This window comes from Protopterus annectens, chromosome 10.part0 (assembly GCF_019279795.1).
Source record: "Protopterus annectens isolate FY-2018-M chromosome 10.part0, PAN1.0, whole genome shotgun sequence".
NCBI classification, from domain to species: Eukaryota; Metazoa; Chordata; order Ceratodontiformes; family Protopteridae; genus Protopterus; species Protopterus annectens.
This window is the reverse complement of record NC_056744.1, coordinates 878,676,794-878,696,066: the sequence shown is the minus strand read 5'-3', so window position 1 is coordinate 878,696,066 and position 19,273 is coordinate 878,676,794. Positions and strand designations below refer to the sequence as shown.

Below are 19,273 nucleotides of genomic sequence, written 5' to 3'. Positions count from 1 at the left end.
GTATGAATGAGTGCCTCCCTGTTTGTTGATGTACCACATGACTGTGGTGTTGTCTGTCCTTATCATCAACTGGCCCTCTTTGAGAAATGGTTTGAACTTTTGGATTGCCAGTTTTACTGCCAGCATTTCTTTTAGATTGATGTGCAGGTGAAGTTGATCCTGTGTCCACAATCCTTGCACGCATTTGTCCAGCATGTGGGACAAATTATAGGTCTGAAGCGTCTGTTGTGATGGTCTGGCTTGGTTGACATCTGCGAAAGGGTAGGCCTGGGTTTGACTGGCATGCCTGAGCCCACCATAGGAACTCCTGTTTTAAGCATGGAATTAGTGGGATTTCTGTTTCTAGACTGTGTCTGTGTTGGGACCATAAATTCTTTAGGTACCACTGTAGTTTCCTCATATGTAGTCTGGCAAATGGGACCAAGATTATGCATGATGCCATGAAGCCCAAGGCCTGCAGAACTTTTCTTGCTGTTAACTTGTTCAGTTTTGTTAGTGCCAAGAAGTAAAGAGGAAGTTCTTTTGTTTTTCTGTAGTCAGGAATGCCATTTGTTGTACTGTGTCCAATTCAGCCCAAGAATGTCCTTGTTTGGGATGGTATCAGCCTTGACTTTTGTAAATTGACTGTGTATCCCAGTCCTTGTAGCAAGTAAATGACCCTTTGTAAATCTGTTGTCAGCTTGCTTTTGTTGTCCCCTTGTAGCAGGCAGTCGTCCAGGTATGGGTAAATTTGAATTCCCTGTAGTCTGCAATGGCGATTACTGATGCCAGGCATTTTGTGAATACTCTGGGCGCAGTAGATAAGCCAAAGGGCAATGCTGAGAATTGATAGTGCTCTGATCCTGCAAGAAATCTGAGATATCTTCTGCAGATTGGTCGAATGGGGACGTGCAGGTATGCCTCCTTGAGATCTAGAGTTACCAGCCAAGACTCCTTGCCCAGCATGGGAAGAAGTTGCTGTAGGGTCAGCATTTTGAATTTTGGGACAATGATGTATGTATTTAAGGTGGACAGGTCGAGAATTGGTCTCCAACTTTTTCCTTTCTTGGAACTAGGAATAGTCTGGAGTAGAACCCCTTTCCTTGTTCTGCTGTTGGCACTCTTTCCACAGCTCTCATGTTTGCTAACTCCATTATCTGGCGTAGAGCCTCTGTTTTTGATTTGGAGGTAGATTTGGCATTCCTCTTTTGACTGGTAAAGTGTGGAAGTGAAACCGTAACCTTGATCTATGGTTTGTAAAATCCACTTGTCTTTTGTTATGTAGTGCCAGTTCTTTGAAAATAAGGTTAACTTTCCGCCTAGAGGAGCTGCTATTTGTTCCCTGGTAGGCGGATTTAGGATTAAGTCACTGTGGTTGTGCTGATGTAGTGGCAGTGGCTGTGTCTGTGCCTCTGTTGTTACCTTGCCACTGTCGTCCTCTGTAGGCACCTCCTCTGGATTGGTTTCTGCCTCTGGAACGTCTATTCCTGCCCCTTTGAAATTTTGTGGAGTCAGGAAAGGACCAATTTTTGGCAGGCCAGTTCCTGCTAAACCTTGGGGTTGAACCTGCAAGAAATCTTTAACAGTTTGAACAGATTTTGCCTTTTCTTCCATTTTCTTCATAACCTGCTGGGCAGGTGTACCAAACAAACTTGTCTTGTCCATAGGAGCATCTAGCAACTTAGCTTTAACATGATCCGGTAAAGCTTGTTCCTTTAGCCATGCATGCCTTCTTATCACTGTGCCTGTCATGGCTGATCTAAATGAAGCCTCCAGTGCATCATAGCCACATTTTAAGGAATGGTTGCTAACCTGTTGTATGTTATTTACCATCTCTAATACATATTTCTTATCAAGAGATTCATCAGTGGTTAGTTTTTTAGTTAAATGATCAAGCATAAACTCTTGGTATTGTATCATGTGAAACTGACAGTTTAAAGCTCTAGCTGAGAGAGTAGCTGAAGTGTAGACCTTTTACCCCATCTGTCTAGTGACCTTGCTTCCCTTTCAGAAGGAATAGGGTTTTAGCTGTGGTCGCGGCTACTGCCTTGGGACCCTGGGATATAGTTTCTGGGTCTGCAAGTGGGGCCTTGTAAAGGTGGTGATGAGTATCTGGCACCCTGTAAAATCTGTCTGGTTTGGCAGGGGCTGGGGGTAAAGAATCTGGAGCGGAGCAAACATCATTGAAAGCATCATCCACCACAGAGAGAACAGGAGGTATAGCTAAGGGCCTGTGCTGTGGGAGGTGCAGAAAGGTCCTAAGTCTTTTTCTGGAGTCTGAAAAATCCTGTTGCTGCCATTGGAACTGTTCTCTTATGGCATGCAAGGTTTCCCCAAAGGAGAATTCTTCTGGTGGGAAGCAGCTGGAATGGATTCTTCAGCATCAGAATCTTCAAAATTGGAGAAGGGAGCCTCAGGCTGGTCAGTTATGTCTGATTCATCAGCAGAATCATCAGAAGACACTGGCTCAGGGGGCTCTGCCCTAGGTCTCTTCTCTGGGGGCTGAGAGGCCCTGTCTGGGTGAGATTGAGATCCTCTAATTAAAGAAATTAAATCTTCTGCCAAAGAAAGCATTTGAGAACTAGAAGAGGGCCTGGATGTGGGGGGTTTAACAGGCACTGATTTAGTAGTCTTGGCTGCTTTAGCCCTGGCGAAGGCCTTAATGGACATGGCAGCTGGAGGCCTAGCAGCACCACGTGCTGGGGTAGAGACATCCAAGGGGATGGTGTCTGATAAGTCATCCACCATAGTGGGTAAAATTTCTGAGGTCGATTCAAGAGTTGTAGCAGGGGCCTCAGTTGTAAGAATAGGTTCAGCTGTACTTTGAGCAGTTTTCTCGGTTTCGGCCGAAACCGAGACACTCACGATTTGCTTTACCGTGGTTTCGCCGAAACGCGGACCGCGATGTCGGTCTTTATCTTTGCGTTTTTGGGGTAGTTGGAGGATCCGGCGGCATAATGTATGCAAAACAGAACCGAAAAACTGTTCTGCAAACTCCGACCGGCGCCTAAGCGTTCGTCGGTTGAAAGAGGCACAGGCGAACAGGCTGCTACGTCGTGGGCTGGGCCTAAACAAGGCAGACAGTAAGAGTGGAAATCTTTATGAGGTATTTGTTTCCCACAGGTTAAACAATTGTTAACTTTTTCTGACATCGGCTGAGGCAAGAAAGAGTCCCCAACGGGTACTTAGCTTTAGAAGTCTTGAAGTAGTATTCGGTAGAAGTAATCTCTGGATCCGACCGACCGGCACTTGCGAACAGCTTCTGCTTCGGGCGCCACGCGGCAAGAAAGACTGAGGAAAATGGCGTCGGCTGATGCCTTTATACCCGAAGACCAACAGAGATGACGTCGGGTGGAGTGCGACATCAGCCGAAGCCGGACCCGGACTTTGGAATCCGGCCGACTGCAGGGCTGCCTGACGACAGGACAACCCACTTGTTATGACTGCAGATGCATCCATGAAGGACATCCCATATGTTATGACTGCAGATGCATCCTTGAAGGACATCCATAAGGCCTTCTTCAGCTAGGTTAGAAACCTGGGCGGAAACCCCTCAGATATGCTCAGAGTTAGTTCATAACGACAAAAAATACACTGAACCCACAGATATTGCCAACATACTGGCAGACAGGTTCAGTGCAAACTTCTCCCCTCCCTCTCCCCTAAAAGAAGTAGCAGTTATCCCAGCTGAATGTAACCTCCCTGTCATCTCAGATGTCCAGGTGAGAGCCGCTCTCAGCAAAGCTAAAAACACAACATCTATGGGACCTGATGGTATCCCGGGTTGCGTGCTACGTAATCTCCAAGAGGAGCTAAACCCGCACATAAAAATGCTGTTTAACCTTAGTCTTACTACAGGATATGTACCTGAACACTGGCGTACAGCAACAGTGGTCCCACTCCACAAAGGAGGCTCCTCTACAGACCCTGGAAACTACCGCCCCATAAGCTTAACCAGCCTGGTCTGCAAAGCTATGGAAAGAATCATTATAGAACTCAAACAGAGACATCGGGGACCTACAGACACTTGATCCTGCCCAGTTCGGCTTTGTAAAGGGCAGATCCTGCCTTTTGAACCTGGTTGACTTTTTTGAAACCGTCACTAGAGACATTGATGAGGGCAAAGCAGTCCATACAGCCTACCTGGACTTGGCTAAAGCTTGACACAATACCCCACTCAGGCATCATAGACTAGCTCAACAGCTTAAATGTAAACCCATATGTCACAAGATGGGTTGCAAATTGGCTAAAGGACAGAACCCATGAAGTCAAAATCGCTGGAGCTATGTCAGACTCAAAGCCAGTCACAAGTGGTGTCCCACAGGGTATGTCCTGGGACCCCTATTGTTCGGCATTTATTTCTCATATGTGAAAGCAAACATGGGAGGGTTGTGGCTGACAAAGTTCGCAGATGACTGCAAACTAGGCGCCATAGTCGATACACAAGCTGACACATGCATCCTACAGAAAGGCCTTACTGAGACGGACAACTGGTCCCGAAGTCATGGCCTTAAACTAAATGCCAAAAAATGTATAGTCATCCCCTTTGGGAAAAACGAAGTACCCACAAATTATCACATAGGCAGTAACCCATTGAGTACAGAAAAAGTAATCAGAGACCTGGGACTCAAGTTGACAGTGACCTCTCATTCGACACCCGCGTTGCCAAAGTGGTTAGAAAGACCTTCTACCTTGCCCACCTTATCATGAAGGGATTCACATCCAGATCAAAGGAGGTCAGTGTACCCCTATACTCCTCCTTACCAGGCCCATGATTGAGTACAATGCCCCATTTGTTATGTACCTCACCCAGCACCTGCAGCAGATGGAGAGACCCCAAAAGTACCTCACCAAGAGGATCAAGGGCCTCCAACATATGTCATATGCTGCCAGACTAAAGAAACTCCAGCTCTACTCAGTAGCATACCGCCTACTCAGAGGTGATCTATGCTTGACGTACAAGGCCATGTCCAATCAGGAATTGATGGACATGCTCCATCTCAAAAAATCCAAATCCATCAAAACCACGACAGCTAAAGATCTAAACCTCAGCACAAATATAAATAGGACATGCTGGAGGGACAGATTCATAACCCAGAGGCTTCCCACACTCTGGAACAGGATCCCAGTTCATGTTAGACAGAGCCCCTCACTGACTCTCTTCAAGAGAAATCTTGACGAGTGGATGGGAGATCACAAGTTTACCCCGGGGGTCATCTCTGTGTCACTAGACAGAGGCACAGTAAACTCAATCTATACTTTTGTACCATTACATGGGGTGGCGAAAGCCACATACACTATGGCTAGGCTTATAAATGCCCTAGGGCAGACAGCCTAGTACTAAACTATGAAACTAAATGGCCTTCCCCTCTGCCACTGCAACAAAGCCAACTAGCAGCTGTTCAGACTTTGAGATGCTTAATCCTGTCCAAATAAAATCAAAGTTGTCTGTGCACATCCAAGGAGTACATAATTCATTCCACTTTGTTTTGTGGATTAGGAAAAAAAGGTAGGCAAATGTAAGGACTTATTTAGGGCCACACTAGACATCACTTTGGGCATAAAAGAAGGATTGGTCCTGAGGGAAACCCTGTCTGCATGGAAAATAATGAAGGGCTCCACTGACATGACGGCCTGTAATTCAGACACTTCTTGCTGAAGTGATGGCTAGAAGGAAGGCTGTTTTCCAAGAAAGGAATTTCAACTCTGCGGTTGCAGCTGGTTCAAAAGAAGGGCGAGTGAGCTTTTCCAATACAAAGTTAAGGTTCCAGGCTGGAGTAGGGGCTCGGGGGGTCTTACATTTTTAAATCCGCTGAGGAATTGTTTTAACAGGGGGCAAGAGAAGAGGGGAGGTTCAGTATTACAATGTGCTGAAATTGCAGAGGCATGAATTTTGACTGATGAGAAGGATAGGCCCTTGTAGAGCATTTCTGTTATGTACTGAAGAATAAGAGGTAAAATGGGTACCGTAGTGCACATACCCTGGGTCTGGCTCCAGGAACAGCATAATTTCCACCTTTCAACATAGGATTTTCTAGTACTAGGTCTCCTTGCTTCCAGAATGACCTCTAGCATCTGCTTACTGACAGATGCTACTGAAGAGCTCAAGGAATTAGCCAGGCTGCAAAGATCAGGGTTTGAAGCGGAGGGTGCAGAATCTGGCACGCCTGCTGGGAAGGTGTCTGAGGTAGGTGCCATGGGTCCAGCAGTATCATGCTGTGCAAGAGGGGGTACCATTGCTGGCAAGGTCAGTCTGGTGCAGTAAGAATTGTCCTTGGTCTGTCCTGTTTGATCTTTAGCAGAACCTTAGAGAGGAGAGGCAGAGGGTGAAAGGCAGGTGAAGAAGCAATTTTTAAGCTTTTCAGTGACTGGTAATCTCAGAATGCTAGCAAAGGTCTTTATGTTCCTTCTCTCACCAAGACAGAAACAGAAGCAATGTCAAGCAGATTCCTAAGCTGAAGAGTGACTGGTAGCCTACTGCCAGACGTTATAGATTTTAACATAGTGGAGGGGACTCAACAAAAATTGTTCAACAAAAATATGTAGTGTGTACCAAGTGAGACAGTATGAAACAAAACACATCTCATGTTTGAGAGTCTAAAGGGGGGCACTAAGTGCTGTGCATGTCACTCTGGGAATAAGAAAAAAAGGGTAGATTAAGCAAGGATTATCAAAATGTTACAGAAAAAGAGGGATGAGATACAAGTAAAAACTTAAGAGCTGGCACGTGAAGATTAGACACCAGAAGTAATAAGGGTGCTTTGCACAATCTCTGGCAAACAGAAGAGGAAGAGCTAAATACCAATGACACGAGCTAGAACAGGGTGAAAGCTACAACAGGAAAGTACAGTTTTGTACCTACCATAAATGTAGATGTCCGATAGGTATGCATCTGCAGTACTAACATATGGGTTGTCCTGCATCAGGCAGCCCTTCGGTCGGCCGGATTCCAAAGTCTGGGTCTGGCCTCGGCTGATGTAGCACTTCACCCGACGTCATAGCTGCTGTTTATTGGGTATAAAGGCATCAGCCGACGCCATTTTCCTCAGTGTTTCTTGCCCCAGGTGCCCTCTAAGAAGGCTAAATTTGGATAAATGCAAATAATTCCAAACAGTAGAGAGCAAACTATATATATATATATATATATATATATATATATATATATATATATATATATATATATATATATACACACATATATATATATATATATATATATATACATACACATATATACAAACAAATACACCATAATAGATTCCCCCAGCTAGCTAAAAGAGGGGTAAATACCCTAGGAATACCACAGAGGGGAAGGAGGGTGGGTAATCCTGACTGCAGATGCATACCTATCGGACATCTACATTTATGGTAGGTACAAAACTGTACTATGTCCTTCAAGGATGCATCTGCAGTCCTAACATATGGGTAGAATACCATAGCCAAACTGGGGGAGGAGGCACTAAAATAAAGATGGTGTAGTTAAGATCCCTTGCAAAACAGCAGTTGCAAAACCTGCTCGGGATCTCTTAAAAAGGCTGTGGAGGTGGCTGTAGCTCTGGTGGAATGTGGCCTGATGTCAGCTGGCACAGTTTTTCCATGAAAAGAGTAGCAGAATCGAATGCAATTTCCAATCCATTTAGAAATTGTCTGTTTGGAAATTGCAAAACATCAGTTGCAAAACCTGCTCGGGATCTAGAGTATAAGGGAAGATTATAATGCTTGGCAAATGTATGCACGGAGCTCCAAGTAGCAGCTTCTAAAATGTCTTTGGTAGCCACTCCTCTTAGGAAAGCTGTAGTGGTGGCTGTAGCTCTTGTGGAATGAGGTCTGATATTTTCAGGAGTTGTCTTTCCATGAAAAGAGTAGCAAAATCGAATGCAATTTCCTATCCATTTTGAGATAGTCTGTTTTGAAATTGCTTTTCCTTGCATTCCTGTTGCATATGCTAGCAGAAGCTGGTCAGTTTTTCTGCTGGTCTTAGTTCTGTCCAGATAGTAGCGTAATTGTCTGTGCACATCCAAGGTATGTAGCAGTCTTTCCCCCCTGGTTCTGTGGGTTGGGGAAGAATGTAGGTAAATGAATCGCTTGGTTCAATGATGCTCTGGAGACCACTTTTGGCATAAAGGTAGGGTTAGTTCTCAGAGAGACTCTGTCCTGATGTTAGATAAGGAAGGGTTGTACTGCCATTAATGCCTGTAACTCAGATACCCTTCTTGCTGAAGTGATTGCTAGCAGGAAAGCAGTTTTCCAAGACAAGAACTGTAATTCTGCTGTTGCTGCTGGTTCAAAAAGGGGGAAGTGTTAACTTTTCCAGTACAAAGTTGAGATCCCATGTAGGTAAAGGTGGTTTCCTTGGAGGTTTTACATTTTTGATTCCTCTCACGAACTGCCTGAGTAGAGGATGAGAGAAGACAGGAGGATCCATGTTGTATTCTGCTGAAATTGCTGATGCATGAATCTTAATGGAGGAGTAAGACAGGCCATTGTGGAACAGTTCTGCTAAATATTCCAGGATGTGTGCCAAGTTTGCCAATGAGACATTTTGTCCCTTTGCTGCACTCCAAATGAGGTATCTTTTCCACTTGGCTGAATAAGTCTTCCTTGTGGAGGGTCTGCGTGCCTCCAGGATAATGTCCTTAACCCTCTGAGATAAACCTGGGTTATTTTGTTTTATGCAATATTCCAAGCAGCTAGCTGCAGTGTTTTCAAGTTTGGATGTAGGATCTTGTAGTTGTCCTGTGTTAGAAGTAAGGGGCATAGAGGTAGAGGCCATGGGTGTGTCCGAGACATGCTTCTCAGTAGCAGGTACCAATGTTGCCTCGGCCAGTCTGGAGCTATCAGGATTACCCTTGGCTGATCCTCTCTGATCTTCAGTAGAACTCTGTACATCAAGGGAAGAGGTGGAAATGCATATGCTGTCAGGTTTTTCCAGATGAAGGAAAGGGAGTCCACCCTCCAAGCAAGTGGGTGGTATGCTCTTGTGCAGAATTTCTTCAATTGGTGGTTGTGTGGGGAGGCGAATAGGTCTATCTCTGGTAGTCCCCATTTTTTTGTTATGGCTTTGAAGATATCTGGATGCAGCATCCATTCGTGAGCATCCGTGGTAGTTCTGCTTAAGGTGTCTGCTAGAGAATTTTCTTTTCCTGGTACAAATCTGGCCTGAAGTTGAATGTTGAGATTCAGGGCCACATTCCAGAGGTCCATTGCCATCCGGCATAGAGGATATGAATGTGTACCTCCCTGTTTGTTGATGTACCACATGACTGTGGTATTGTCCGTCCTTATCAGCAGATGACCCTGTTGAAGGAGTGGTCTGAATGCCTGGATCGCATGTTTCACTGCCAGCATCTCCTTTAGATTTATGTGTAGATTCAGCTGGTCTTGGGTCCATAGGCCTTGTATACACTTGTCCTCCATGTGTGCCCCCCAGCCTAGGTCTGAGGCGTCCGTGGTGATGGTCTGGCTTGTATGAGGTTTGTGGAAAGGCAAGCCTCTGTTCAACTGACAGGCCTGAGCCCACCACAGGAATTCTTGCTTCAGGCATGGAATTATTGGAATCTGGGCTTCTAGACTGTGCTTGTGTTGAGACCATACATTCCTTAGGTACCATTGTAGCTTTTTCATATGCAGCCTGGCATGCGGAACCAATATTATGCAGGATGCCATGTAGCCCAGGGCTTGCAGGATTTTCCTTGCAGTAAGCTGAGCTTGTGTTGTTAATGTCAGGAAGTAGACTGGTAGTTGCTTTTGTTTTTCTTCTGTGAGAAAAGCCATCTGAGTTGATGTATCCAGTTCTGCACCCAAGAATGTTATCCTTTGGGATGGTACTAGTCTTGACTTTTGCATGTTGACTGTGTATCCCAAGGCTTGCAACAGTTGTATGACATTTTCCAAATCTTTTGTTAATTTTGCCTTGTTGTCCGCTTGTATTAGGCAGTCGTCCACGTATGGGTAAATTTGAATTCCCTGAAGCCTGCAATGAGCAATTACTGATGCCAGGCATTTCGTGAATACTCTGGGCGCAGTAGATAAGCCAAAAGGCAATGCTGAGAATTGTTAATGCTCTGATCCTGCAAGAAATCTGAGGTGTCTTCTGCAATCTGGTCGTATAGGGACGTGCAGGTATGCCTCCTTGAGATCTAGAGTCACCAGCCAAGACTCCTTGCCCAGCATGGGAAGAAGCTGCTGGAGGGTCAGCATTTTGAATTTTGGAACAATGAGGTATGTGTTCAGTGCGGACAAGTCTAGAATAGGTCGCCATTGATTTTCTTTTCTTGGTACAAGGAAAAGCCTGGAGTAAAATTCTTGGCCTTGTTCCATAGGTGGTACCTCTTCTATAGCTCTCATCCTTACTAAGTTGTTGATTTGTCTTAGAGCGTCTGTTTTTTGGCTTGGTGGTAGGTTTGGCATTCCTCTCTTTTTTGGTAGAGTGTGGAAGTGAAACCTGTAGACCTTGTCTATTGTTTGTAAAGTCCATTTGTCTCCTGTAATGTAATGCCAGTTGTCGGAAAATAAGGCTAGCATTCCGCCCAAGGGTGCTTCCAGTTGTTCCCTGGTAGGCGGAACTAGAGCCAAGTCATTGTGTCTGCCCTGTGGAAGTGGTTGTAGTTGAATCTGTGGCAGTACTTCTCTGGTTGGTAGGTTGTCACTGATGTCCCCTGTAGGCACCCCTAGATTGACCTCTGCCTCTTGGGCGTCTATTTCTGCCTCTCTGCGCTCTGGAGTTGTCTGGAAAGGACCAATTCTTCGTAGGCCAATTTCTGCTTAACCTCGGAGGTTGGACCTGTAAGAAATCCTTGACTGTTTGGACAGATTTTGCTTTTTCTTCCACCTTCTTTAGAACCTCCTGTGCAGGGGAGCCAAACAAACTTTGTTTCTCCATGGGAGCATCTAGGAGTTTTGACTTAACATGGTCTGGTAAGGATTGTTCTTTTAACCAGGCATGCCTTCGAATCACTGCTCCAGTCATAGCTGATCTAAAGAAAGCCTCCAGTGCATCATAGCCACATTTTAAGAAATAGTTACTGACCTGCTGAGAGTTATGTACCAAATCCTGAAGGGACTTGCGGTCTATAGGTTCAGGAGAAGACAGTTTTTTTATTTAGCTGGTCTAACAGAAATTCCTGGTACTGAATCATGTGGAATTGACAGTTCAAGGCCCTGGCCGAAAGAGTAGCAGAACTATAAACCTTTTTACCCCATCTCTCTAAAGCTCTAGATTCCCTTTCAGAGGGAAGAGGGTTTTTGGCAGAGGCAGCTGCCACACCTTTAGGGCCCTGTGAAATGGTTTCAGGGTCTGCAACAGGAGCCTTATACAAATGGTAGTGTGTGTCGGGGACCCTGTAATATCTGTCTGGCTTGGCAGGGGCCGGAGGAAGAGAATCAGGGGCAGTACAGGCATCATTATATGAATCATCTACAACTGTTAGTACTGGCGGAATGGCTAAAGGCCTATGCTGTGGTAAGTGTAAAAAGGTCCTTAGCCTTTTCCTTGAATCTGAAAAATCCTGGCCCTGCCATTGGAAGTGTTCTCTCATAGCATGCAAGGTTTCCCCAAAGGAAAATTCTTCAGGAGGAGAAGCAGAAGGAATGGAGTTTTCTGCATCAGAATCCTCATAAGGAGAATATGGGCCTTCGTGAGGGTCTGAAATGTCTGAGTCATCCGAGGAATAATCTGTAGAGACAGGTTCCGGGGGTTTAGTCCTAGGCCTCTTATCTGGAGGGGGCTGAGAGGCCCTGTCTGGGTGAGGTTGGGATCCCCTATTCAAAGAAATGAGATCCTCAGCCAGGCTGAGGATTTGGGAGCTAGAGATAGGCCTATGTGAAGGAGATTTAGCAGGTAAGGCCTTAGAAGTTTTAGCTGCTTTAGCCCTGGCAAAAGCCTTGATAGACATAGAAGCAGGGGGTCTAGCAGCCCCACGTGCAGGGGTAGACATGTCTAAAGGAATAGTGCCTGACAAATCCTGGGTGCCTGCTTCTGTAGTAGTAAATTCAGTAGCAGATTCAGCCATGCTTTGTGAGGCCTCGACTATCGGAGGCATGCTTTCGGCTGAAGGAAGAACCGGGAGCTCGGTTTCAGACAAAACAGAGACACTCGCGGTTGGCCTAACCGTGGTTTCAGCCGAAACCGCGGGCAGCGAATGTCGGTCCTTTTCCTTGCGCTTTTTAGCTAATTGAGTAGTCGGAGTCTCAGACGGCATTTTGTATGCAAAAGCGGGACCAAAAAACTCCTATGCAAACTCCGACCGACGTCTAAGTGTCCGTCGGTTGAAGGAAGCACAGGCTAGACAAGCTGAAACGTCGTGGTCTGGGCCTAAGCAAGGAAGGCAGTAAGAGTGGAAATCCTTATGAGGTATTTGTTTCCCACAAGTTAAACAATTATTTACTTTGTCTGACATCGGCTGAGGCAAGAAAGAGTCCCCAACGGGTGCCAGCTTTTAGAAGTCTTTGGTAGTAGAAATCTCTGGATCTGACCGACCGGCACTTGCGAACAGCTTCTGCTTCGGGCACCGCGCGGCAAGAAAGACTGAGGAAAATGGCGTTGGCTGATGCCTTTATACCCAATAAACAGCAGCTATGACGTCGGGTGAAGTGCGACATCAGCCGAGGCCAGACCCAGACTTTGGAATCCGGCCGACCTAAGGGCTGCCTGAGGCAGGACAACCGATATGTTAGGACTGCAGATACATCCTTGAAGGACATCAGCAAAACATACATGAAGCAGTATCACTTTTGCAATTAACGTGGCAGGACAGTGGAATCTACTACACAAGTTAATTATACTCCACAGTTGACAGAGCAAGAAGTAGGGAGCAAGAAATAGAAAAGGAGAAAGCAAAAAGCAAAGTACAAGCAAAACACTGAGGGACTTCAAAGGGATTCACTTCGTACTATTTCATGAACAAAGCCAGTCTGTGCAAAAGGCAGACCATAATCACTTAAGTCCTGCAGCTTCAATCATTCCAAAAAACATTTTGGTAGCCTTTTACTATAGTTCACAATTACAGTACAAATGGGTAAAGCAACTACTTAATTTACAGCCATAAGCAATATTCTTGGAAAACCATGGTCTGAAAATAATTTAAACATGTCGGCTTTTACAAAGGAATCTATGTATGTAGACACTCACACACTCAAAATTACCTGTGGGGAATGGACAAGCCACCATCCACTGCACCTTTCAAGGCACCGAAGACTTTATTTCCAGTAGTTGTTCTAGCTAGACCAGCATCCAGGTAGCAAGTGAAAGCACTAGGTTGCCCATCAATACTTTCCACATTATATTCATCCCCAGTTACTTCCACTTGACCCTCGTAGATCTTATCCAAGCCAAACTTGTTCAGCAGCTGAAAAAGGGGAAAAGGTTTGTATATTCAAATACTGATGAAAACTGGCAAAGCTTAAAACTGCTACAACTCACCCAACTAAGCAGATATACCTCAGATCTGCCTGGCAGGCCATGAAAGCGCAAAATAAGTTGCCATTTATTCAAACCTCCCACACTTCCATTAGCTATGCAGTTTAAAATAACTGACAAGTAAAAATATGCTGCTTCAAGTTCTGTTATCAAGGTTTCTCTGCTCAAAGCCCTACTACGCAGATGATGACTTCTTTCAAAAGGAAAAGTAATTCTATATTAAATCTTCACTCCCTCTACTGAACTGTAAAGCAACTAAAGACCAGGTGGGGGCAGCAACACAAACTACATTAGATGCACAATAATACAAAACTGTTTGTATATACACAGAAATAAAAACACATAGCTGAAAAAGTACCACCACTGCTAAACAAAGCCTTATTCTTCCCCATTTTTATGACAACTGCTTGAAATTAGCAGTGTCATTTTTCCTACAGTTTTCATATCCCAAACACACAGACGCAGGGAGGACATACAGACTGCACAGAACGCACTCCAATAGAGAATTAAACTGAAAAAAACTCTTGCTGTGAGGTGACAATGCTACCACTGTGCCGTCCAAAACGCACATACGCCTGGGTGAAAAGTGTTGTTAAAGCTATGCAGAAACAGAGTCAAACTATTCTTTAAAGTCAACGCAGTGAATGCAGACGTGCTAAAACGAACAGTTATGCACAGTTCTGACTACTTAACAGATGCACAGTGCTACAGCATTAAGAATGCATAGATTGACATTTTATGCCAAGTTCCAGCAAAAAGAGAACAGCATAATACTATAGCAGTTCTACCAATGGGATACACTGCCTGCAGGAAGCCAGACATTTCCAGATCCGTACATTGCCCCCATTGACTGTCAAATTACCTCCAACGTGCACAGTAAGAATGTCTGTGGTATAAGAGGGGTATCCTCCAAAAGTACAGTTTTGTACCTACTACAAATGTAGATGTCAGATAGGTATGCAACTGCAGTCCTGACATATGGGTTGTCCTGCCTCAGGCAGCCCTTCGGTCGTCCGGATTCCAAAGTCTGGGTCCGGCGTCAGCTGATGTCGCCCTTTCCCTGACGTCAGAGCGCCTGGGGTATAAAAGCATCAGCCGACGCCATCTTCTTCAGTGTTTCTTTCCCCAGATGCCAGGTGCCCTCTAAGGAAGGCTAAATTTTGAAAATAGAGAAAATATTTCAGACAAGTACAACAACATAAAAGCAAATACACCATAAAGATTACCCCAGGTAGCTAAAATGAGGGGTAGAAACCCAAAAGAATACCACAGAGGGGTAGGTGGGAGGGAAAACCTGACTGCAGTTGCATACTATCGGACATCTACATTTATGGTAAGTACAAAACTGTACTACGTCCTTCAAGGATGCAACTGCAATACTGACATATGGGTTGAATACCATAGCCAACCTGGGGGTGGTAGGCACTAAGACAAAGATGGTGTAGCTAAAATGCCCTGCAGGACTGCAGAAGCAAACCCTGCTCTGGATCTGGAATATAAAGGCAGGTTGTAATGTTTGGAAAATGTATGCACGGAGCTCCATGTAGCAGCTTCTAAAATGTCCTTTGTTGCCACTCCTCTTAAAAAGGCTGTGGAGGTGGCTGTAGCTCTGGTGGAATGTGGCCTGATGTCAGCTGGCACAGTTTTCCATGAAAAGAGTAGCAGAAGGGAAAGCAATTTCCAATCCATTTAGAAATTGTCTGTTTGGAAATTGCTTTTCCCTGCAATCCAGCAGCGCAAGCTACAAAAAGCTGGTCAGATTTTCTGAAAGACTTTGTTCTGTCAAGTAGTAGCGCAACTGTCTGTGTATGTCCAAGGTGTGCAGAAGTCTCTCTCCTTTATTTTGAGGATTGGGAAAGAAGGTAGGCAGGTGAACAGCTTGATTCAGGGACACCCTGGATACCACCTTTGGCATGAATGACTGATTGGTTCTCAAAGAAACTCTGTCCTGATGAAAAATGAGAAATGGTTGTATTGCCATAAGGGCCTGTAGCTCAGAGACTCTTCTTGCTGAGGTTACTGCCAGAAGGAAAGCTGTCTTCCAAGACAGAAATTGCAACTCTGAAGATGCTGCTGGTTCAAAGGGAGGAAGAGTTAATTTTTCCAGCATGAAGTTGAGGTCCCATGCAGGCACTGGTGGTTTCCTTCGAGGGTTGATTTTCTTTATACCTCTTAGAAACTGTCTTGGCAATGGGTGAGAAAATACAGGCGGATCAGTGTTATATTTGGCAGATATTGCTGAAGCATGTATTTTTATGGAAGAATATGAAAGACCATTGTGGAGCATTTCAGCCAAATATTCTAGGATCTGTGGAATGCTCATCACTGATGGGTCTTGACCCTTTTTGCTGTTCCAGATAAGAAATCTCTTCCATTTTGCAGAGTATGTTTTTCTAGTGGAAGGTCTGCGCACCTCCAGGATAATATCTTTTACCCCTTTGGAAAGTGTATCCTGAGGAATAGTCATGGAATCTTCCAAGCTGTCAGCTTCAATGTTTTCAAGCTGGGGTGTAGTGTCCTGTTATTGTGCTGTGTCAAAAGAAGTGGCCATTGAGGAAGGAGCCACGGATTGGTGTGTGTCAAGCTCCGTAGCAGTGGGTACCAGTGTTGTCTTGTCCAGTCTGGAGCTATCAGTATGACTTTCTGTTGCTCTGTTTTGATCTTTATTAACACCTTGGTCAAAGGAAGAGGTGGGAAGGCATATAGTGTTAGAGAGTTCCAACTGAAGAAGAGAGCGTCCACCTTCCATGCTTGAGGATGGTATGTCCTTGTGCAAAACTTTTTCAGATGGTGATTGAGATGGGAGGCAAAAAGATCCATGTCCGGCCTTCCCCATGCTTGAGTTATTTGTAAGAAAATGTCTGGATGCAACATCCATTCGTGTGGATCCATGATGTTTCTGCTTAGGCTGTCCGCCAGAACACTGTCCTTCCTTGGTACAAACTGAGATTGTAGCTCTATTTTCAATTGTAGGGAAATATCCCAGAGATTCATTGCCAGACTGCAAAGAGGGTAGGAATGGGTACCTCCTTGCTTGTTTATGTACCACATAACTGTGGTATTGTCTGTCTATTAGTAGATGGCCCTGATGCATGAACTTTTCGAAGGCCTTGATTGCATGCATCACTGCCAGCATTTCTTTTTGGTTGATGTGCAGGTGCTTTTCTTTTTGTGTCCATTGTCCTTGAATGCATCTGCCCTCCATGTGCGCCCCCCATCCATGGTCTGAGGCATCTGTTGTTATGGTTTGGACTTGTATGAGGCTTGCTGAAAGGCAGCCCTTTGTTTATCTGGCTTGCTTGAGCCCACCAGAGAAATTCCTTTTGAAGGCATGGAATGAGTGGGATCAATGCTTCCAGGCTGGGGCTGTGTTGAGACCATAGACTTTTTAGATACCATTGTAGTTTCCTCATATGCAGCCTTGCGTGTGGAATCAGAAGAATGCAAGATGTCATGAAACCCAGGGCCGGCAGGATTTTCCTTGCAGTCATCTGGGTGTGTGTTGCCAATTTTCTGAAGTATTCTGGTAATTGTTTTTGTTTTTCTTTTGTCAGAAACGCCATATGGGTGTTTGTGTCCAGTGTGGCACCCAGGAAAGGTATTTGTTGGGATGGTACGAGACTGATTTCTGAATATTGACCGTGTAACCCAAGGCCTGCAGTAGGTGAATGACATGGTCCAAGTTTTTTAACAAGGCTTGTTGGCTGTCCGCTTGTATAAGGCAGTCGTCCAGGTAAGGGTATATTTGTATCCCCTGAAGTCTGCAATGTGCAATTACTGATGCCAGGCATTTCGTGAACACAGTAGTTAAGCCAAAGGGCAATGCTGAGAATTGATAATGCTCTGAGCCTGCAAGAAATCTGAGGTATCTTCTGCAACTTTGTCTGCTTGGGACATGCAGGTATGCCTCCTTGAGGTCCAGAGTTACCAGCCAAGACCCCTTGCCCAGCATGGAAAGGAGTTGCTGTAAAGTCAGCATTTTGAATTTTGGGACAATAAGGTAAGTATTCATTGCGGACAAGTCCAGAATGGGTCTCCATTGGTTTTCTTTTCTTGGAACAAGGAACAGTCTTGAATAAAATCCTTGGCCTTGTTCTGCAGAAGGAACCTTTTCTATTGCTCTTATTTGAAGTAGGTTTGTTATTTGTTTGAGTGCCTCTGCCCTTTGATTTGGTGGCAGGTTTGGCCTGCCATGTCTTGTTGGTAGTGTATGAAAATGGAATCTGTATCCTTTGTCTATTATGTCCAGTATCCATTTGTCCTTTGTAATATTGTGCCAATTTTGTGAGAATAAAGATAATTTTCCGCCCAAAGGTGCTTCTAATTGAGCCCTGGATGGCGGAGTCAAAGTCAAGTGATTTGAGATTGTCCCTGCGGAGCAGTGGAAGGTCCTGCCCCACCTCTCTGGTTCGGAGGCTGTCATTGACGTCCTCTGTAGGAGCCTTGAGTTTGCCCTCTACCTCTGCCACGTTTGTTTTTGCCTCTTTGAAATTTGTCTGCGTCTGGAAAGGACCAATGCTTAGAAGGGCAATTCCTGCTGAATCTTGGAGGCTGTACCTGGAGGAAATCTTTGACTGTTTGCACGGATTTTGCCTTTTCCTCTATTTTCTTTAAAACCTCTTGTGCAGTAGCACCAAATAGCTTATATTTCTCTAGTGGTGCATCCAAAAGCTTAATTTTCACATGGTCTGGCAATGTTTGTTCCTTTAACCAAACATGTCTGCGTATGTCCGCACCTGTCATTGCTGCTCTACATGAAGCTTCCAATGCATCATATCCACACTGAAGGAAATGGTTGCTAACCTGCTGAGTATTATGAACCAATTCCTGTAACCCCTTTCTATCTAATGGTTCAGGGGAAGCCAATTTCTTTTGCAAGTCATCCAACATGTATTCCTGATACTGAATCATATGAAATTGACAATTTAATGCTCGCATAGAAAGGGTGGAAGATGTACATACTTTCTTGCCCTAGAATCTCTTTCCGAAGGAAGTGGATTCTTAGCAGTAGTGGAGGAAACCCCTTTAGGCCCCTGAGAAATAGTTTCAAGGTCAGCAGTATGGCCCTTGTACAGAAATTGATGTGTGTCTGGGACCCTGTAGTACCTGTCTGGCTTGACAGGAGCAGGGGGGAGTCAGGGAAGCAGCTAGATTCTAAGTACACATCATCTAAAACATTTAAAACTGGAGGAATAGCCAAGGGTCTGTGCTGAGGTAGCTTTAAAAATTCCCTTAACCTTTTCCTAGAATCTGAGTATTCTTGGCCTTGCCATTTGAAGTGTTCCCTCATGGAATGAAGCGTTTCCCCAAAGGAAAACTCCCAAGGAGGAGAAGCAGAGGGAATGGATTCCTCCGCATCAGAATCCTCGTAGGCCGGGAAGGCCTCCGCCTGGTAGTCTGAATGTGCAGAATCACCTGAGGCCTCATCGGAGGACTGGAGATCTACCTGCTCAACCCTAGGCCTCTTGACAGAGGGCGGCTGAGAGCCTCTATCTGGATGTGGCTGAGAACCCCTAATTAAAGAAATAAGGTCCTCAGCTAAACTTAAAATTTGAGAACCAGAAGTGGATCCCAGAGAAACAGATCTTGAAGGGAGAGACTTAGCCTGTCTGGTAGCCTTAGCACGTGTGTAGACCTTAATGGACAGACACTGGAGGCCTGGCAGCCCCACGTGCTGGAGTAGTCTTATCCACTGAAATGGTGTTAGAAATATCCTGGGCTACGGTCTCAGAGGGGAGAACAGAAACCGGAACCGAGCTGGACTCCGGTACCGAAGTAACCGGTTGGGCGGTGTCGTCGGTCTGTAGCGGTTGTAAAACCAGCTCAGAAGAGACCAAGACACTTGCGGTAGGCCTAAGTGTGGTGGGGGGGGGCCAG

General features: G+C 45.2%; 1 protein-coding gene across 1 annotated transcript in view; it reads right to left on the bottom strand.

Annotated features, from left to right (window-relative positions):
• Positions 1–19,273, bottom strand: part of RPL5 (ribosomal protein L5) — a 363,001-nt gene that overhangs the window by 175,683 nt on the left and 168,045 nt on the right. Inside the window, exon 5 of the mRNA XM_044085678.1 lies at positions 13,123–13,325. Within this exon, the coding sequence (XP_043941613.1) occupies positions 13,123–13,325 (203 nt within the window). The remainder of the gene's footprint in view (positions 1–13,122; positions 13,326–19,273) is intronic.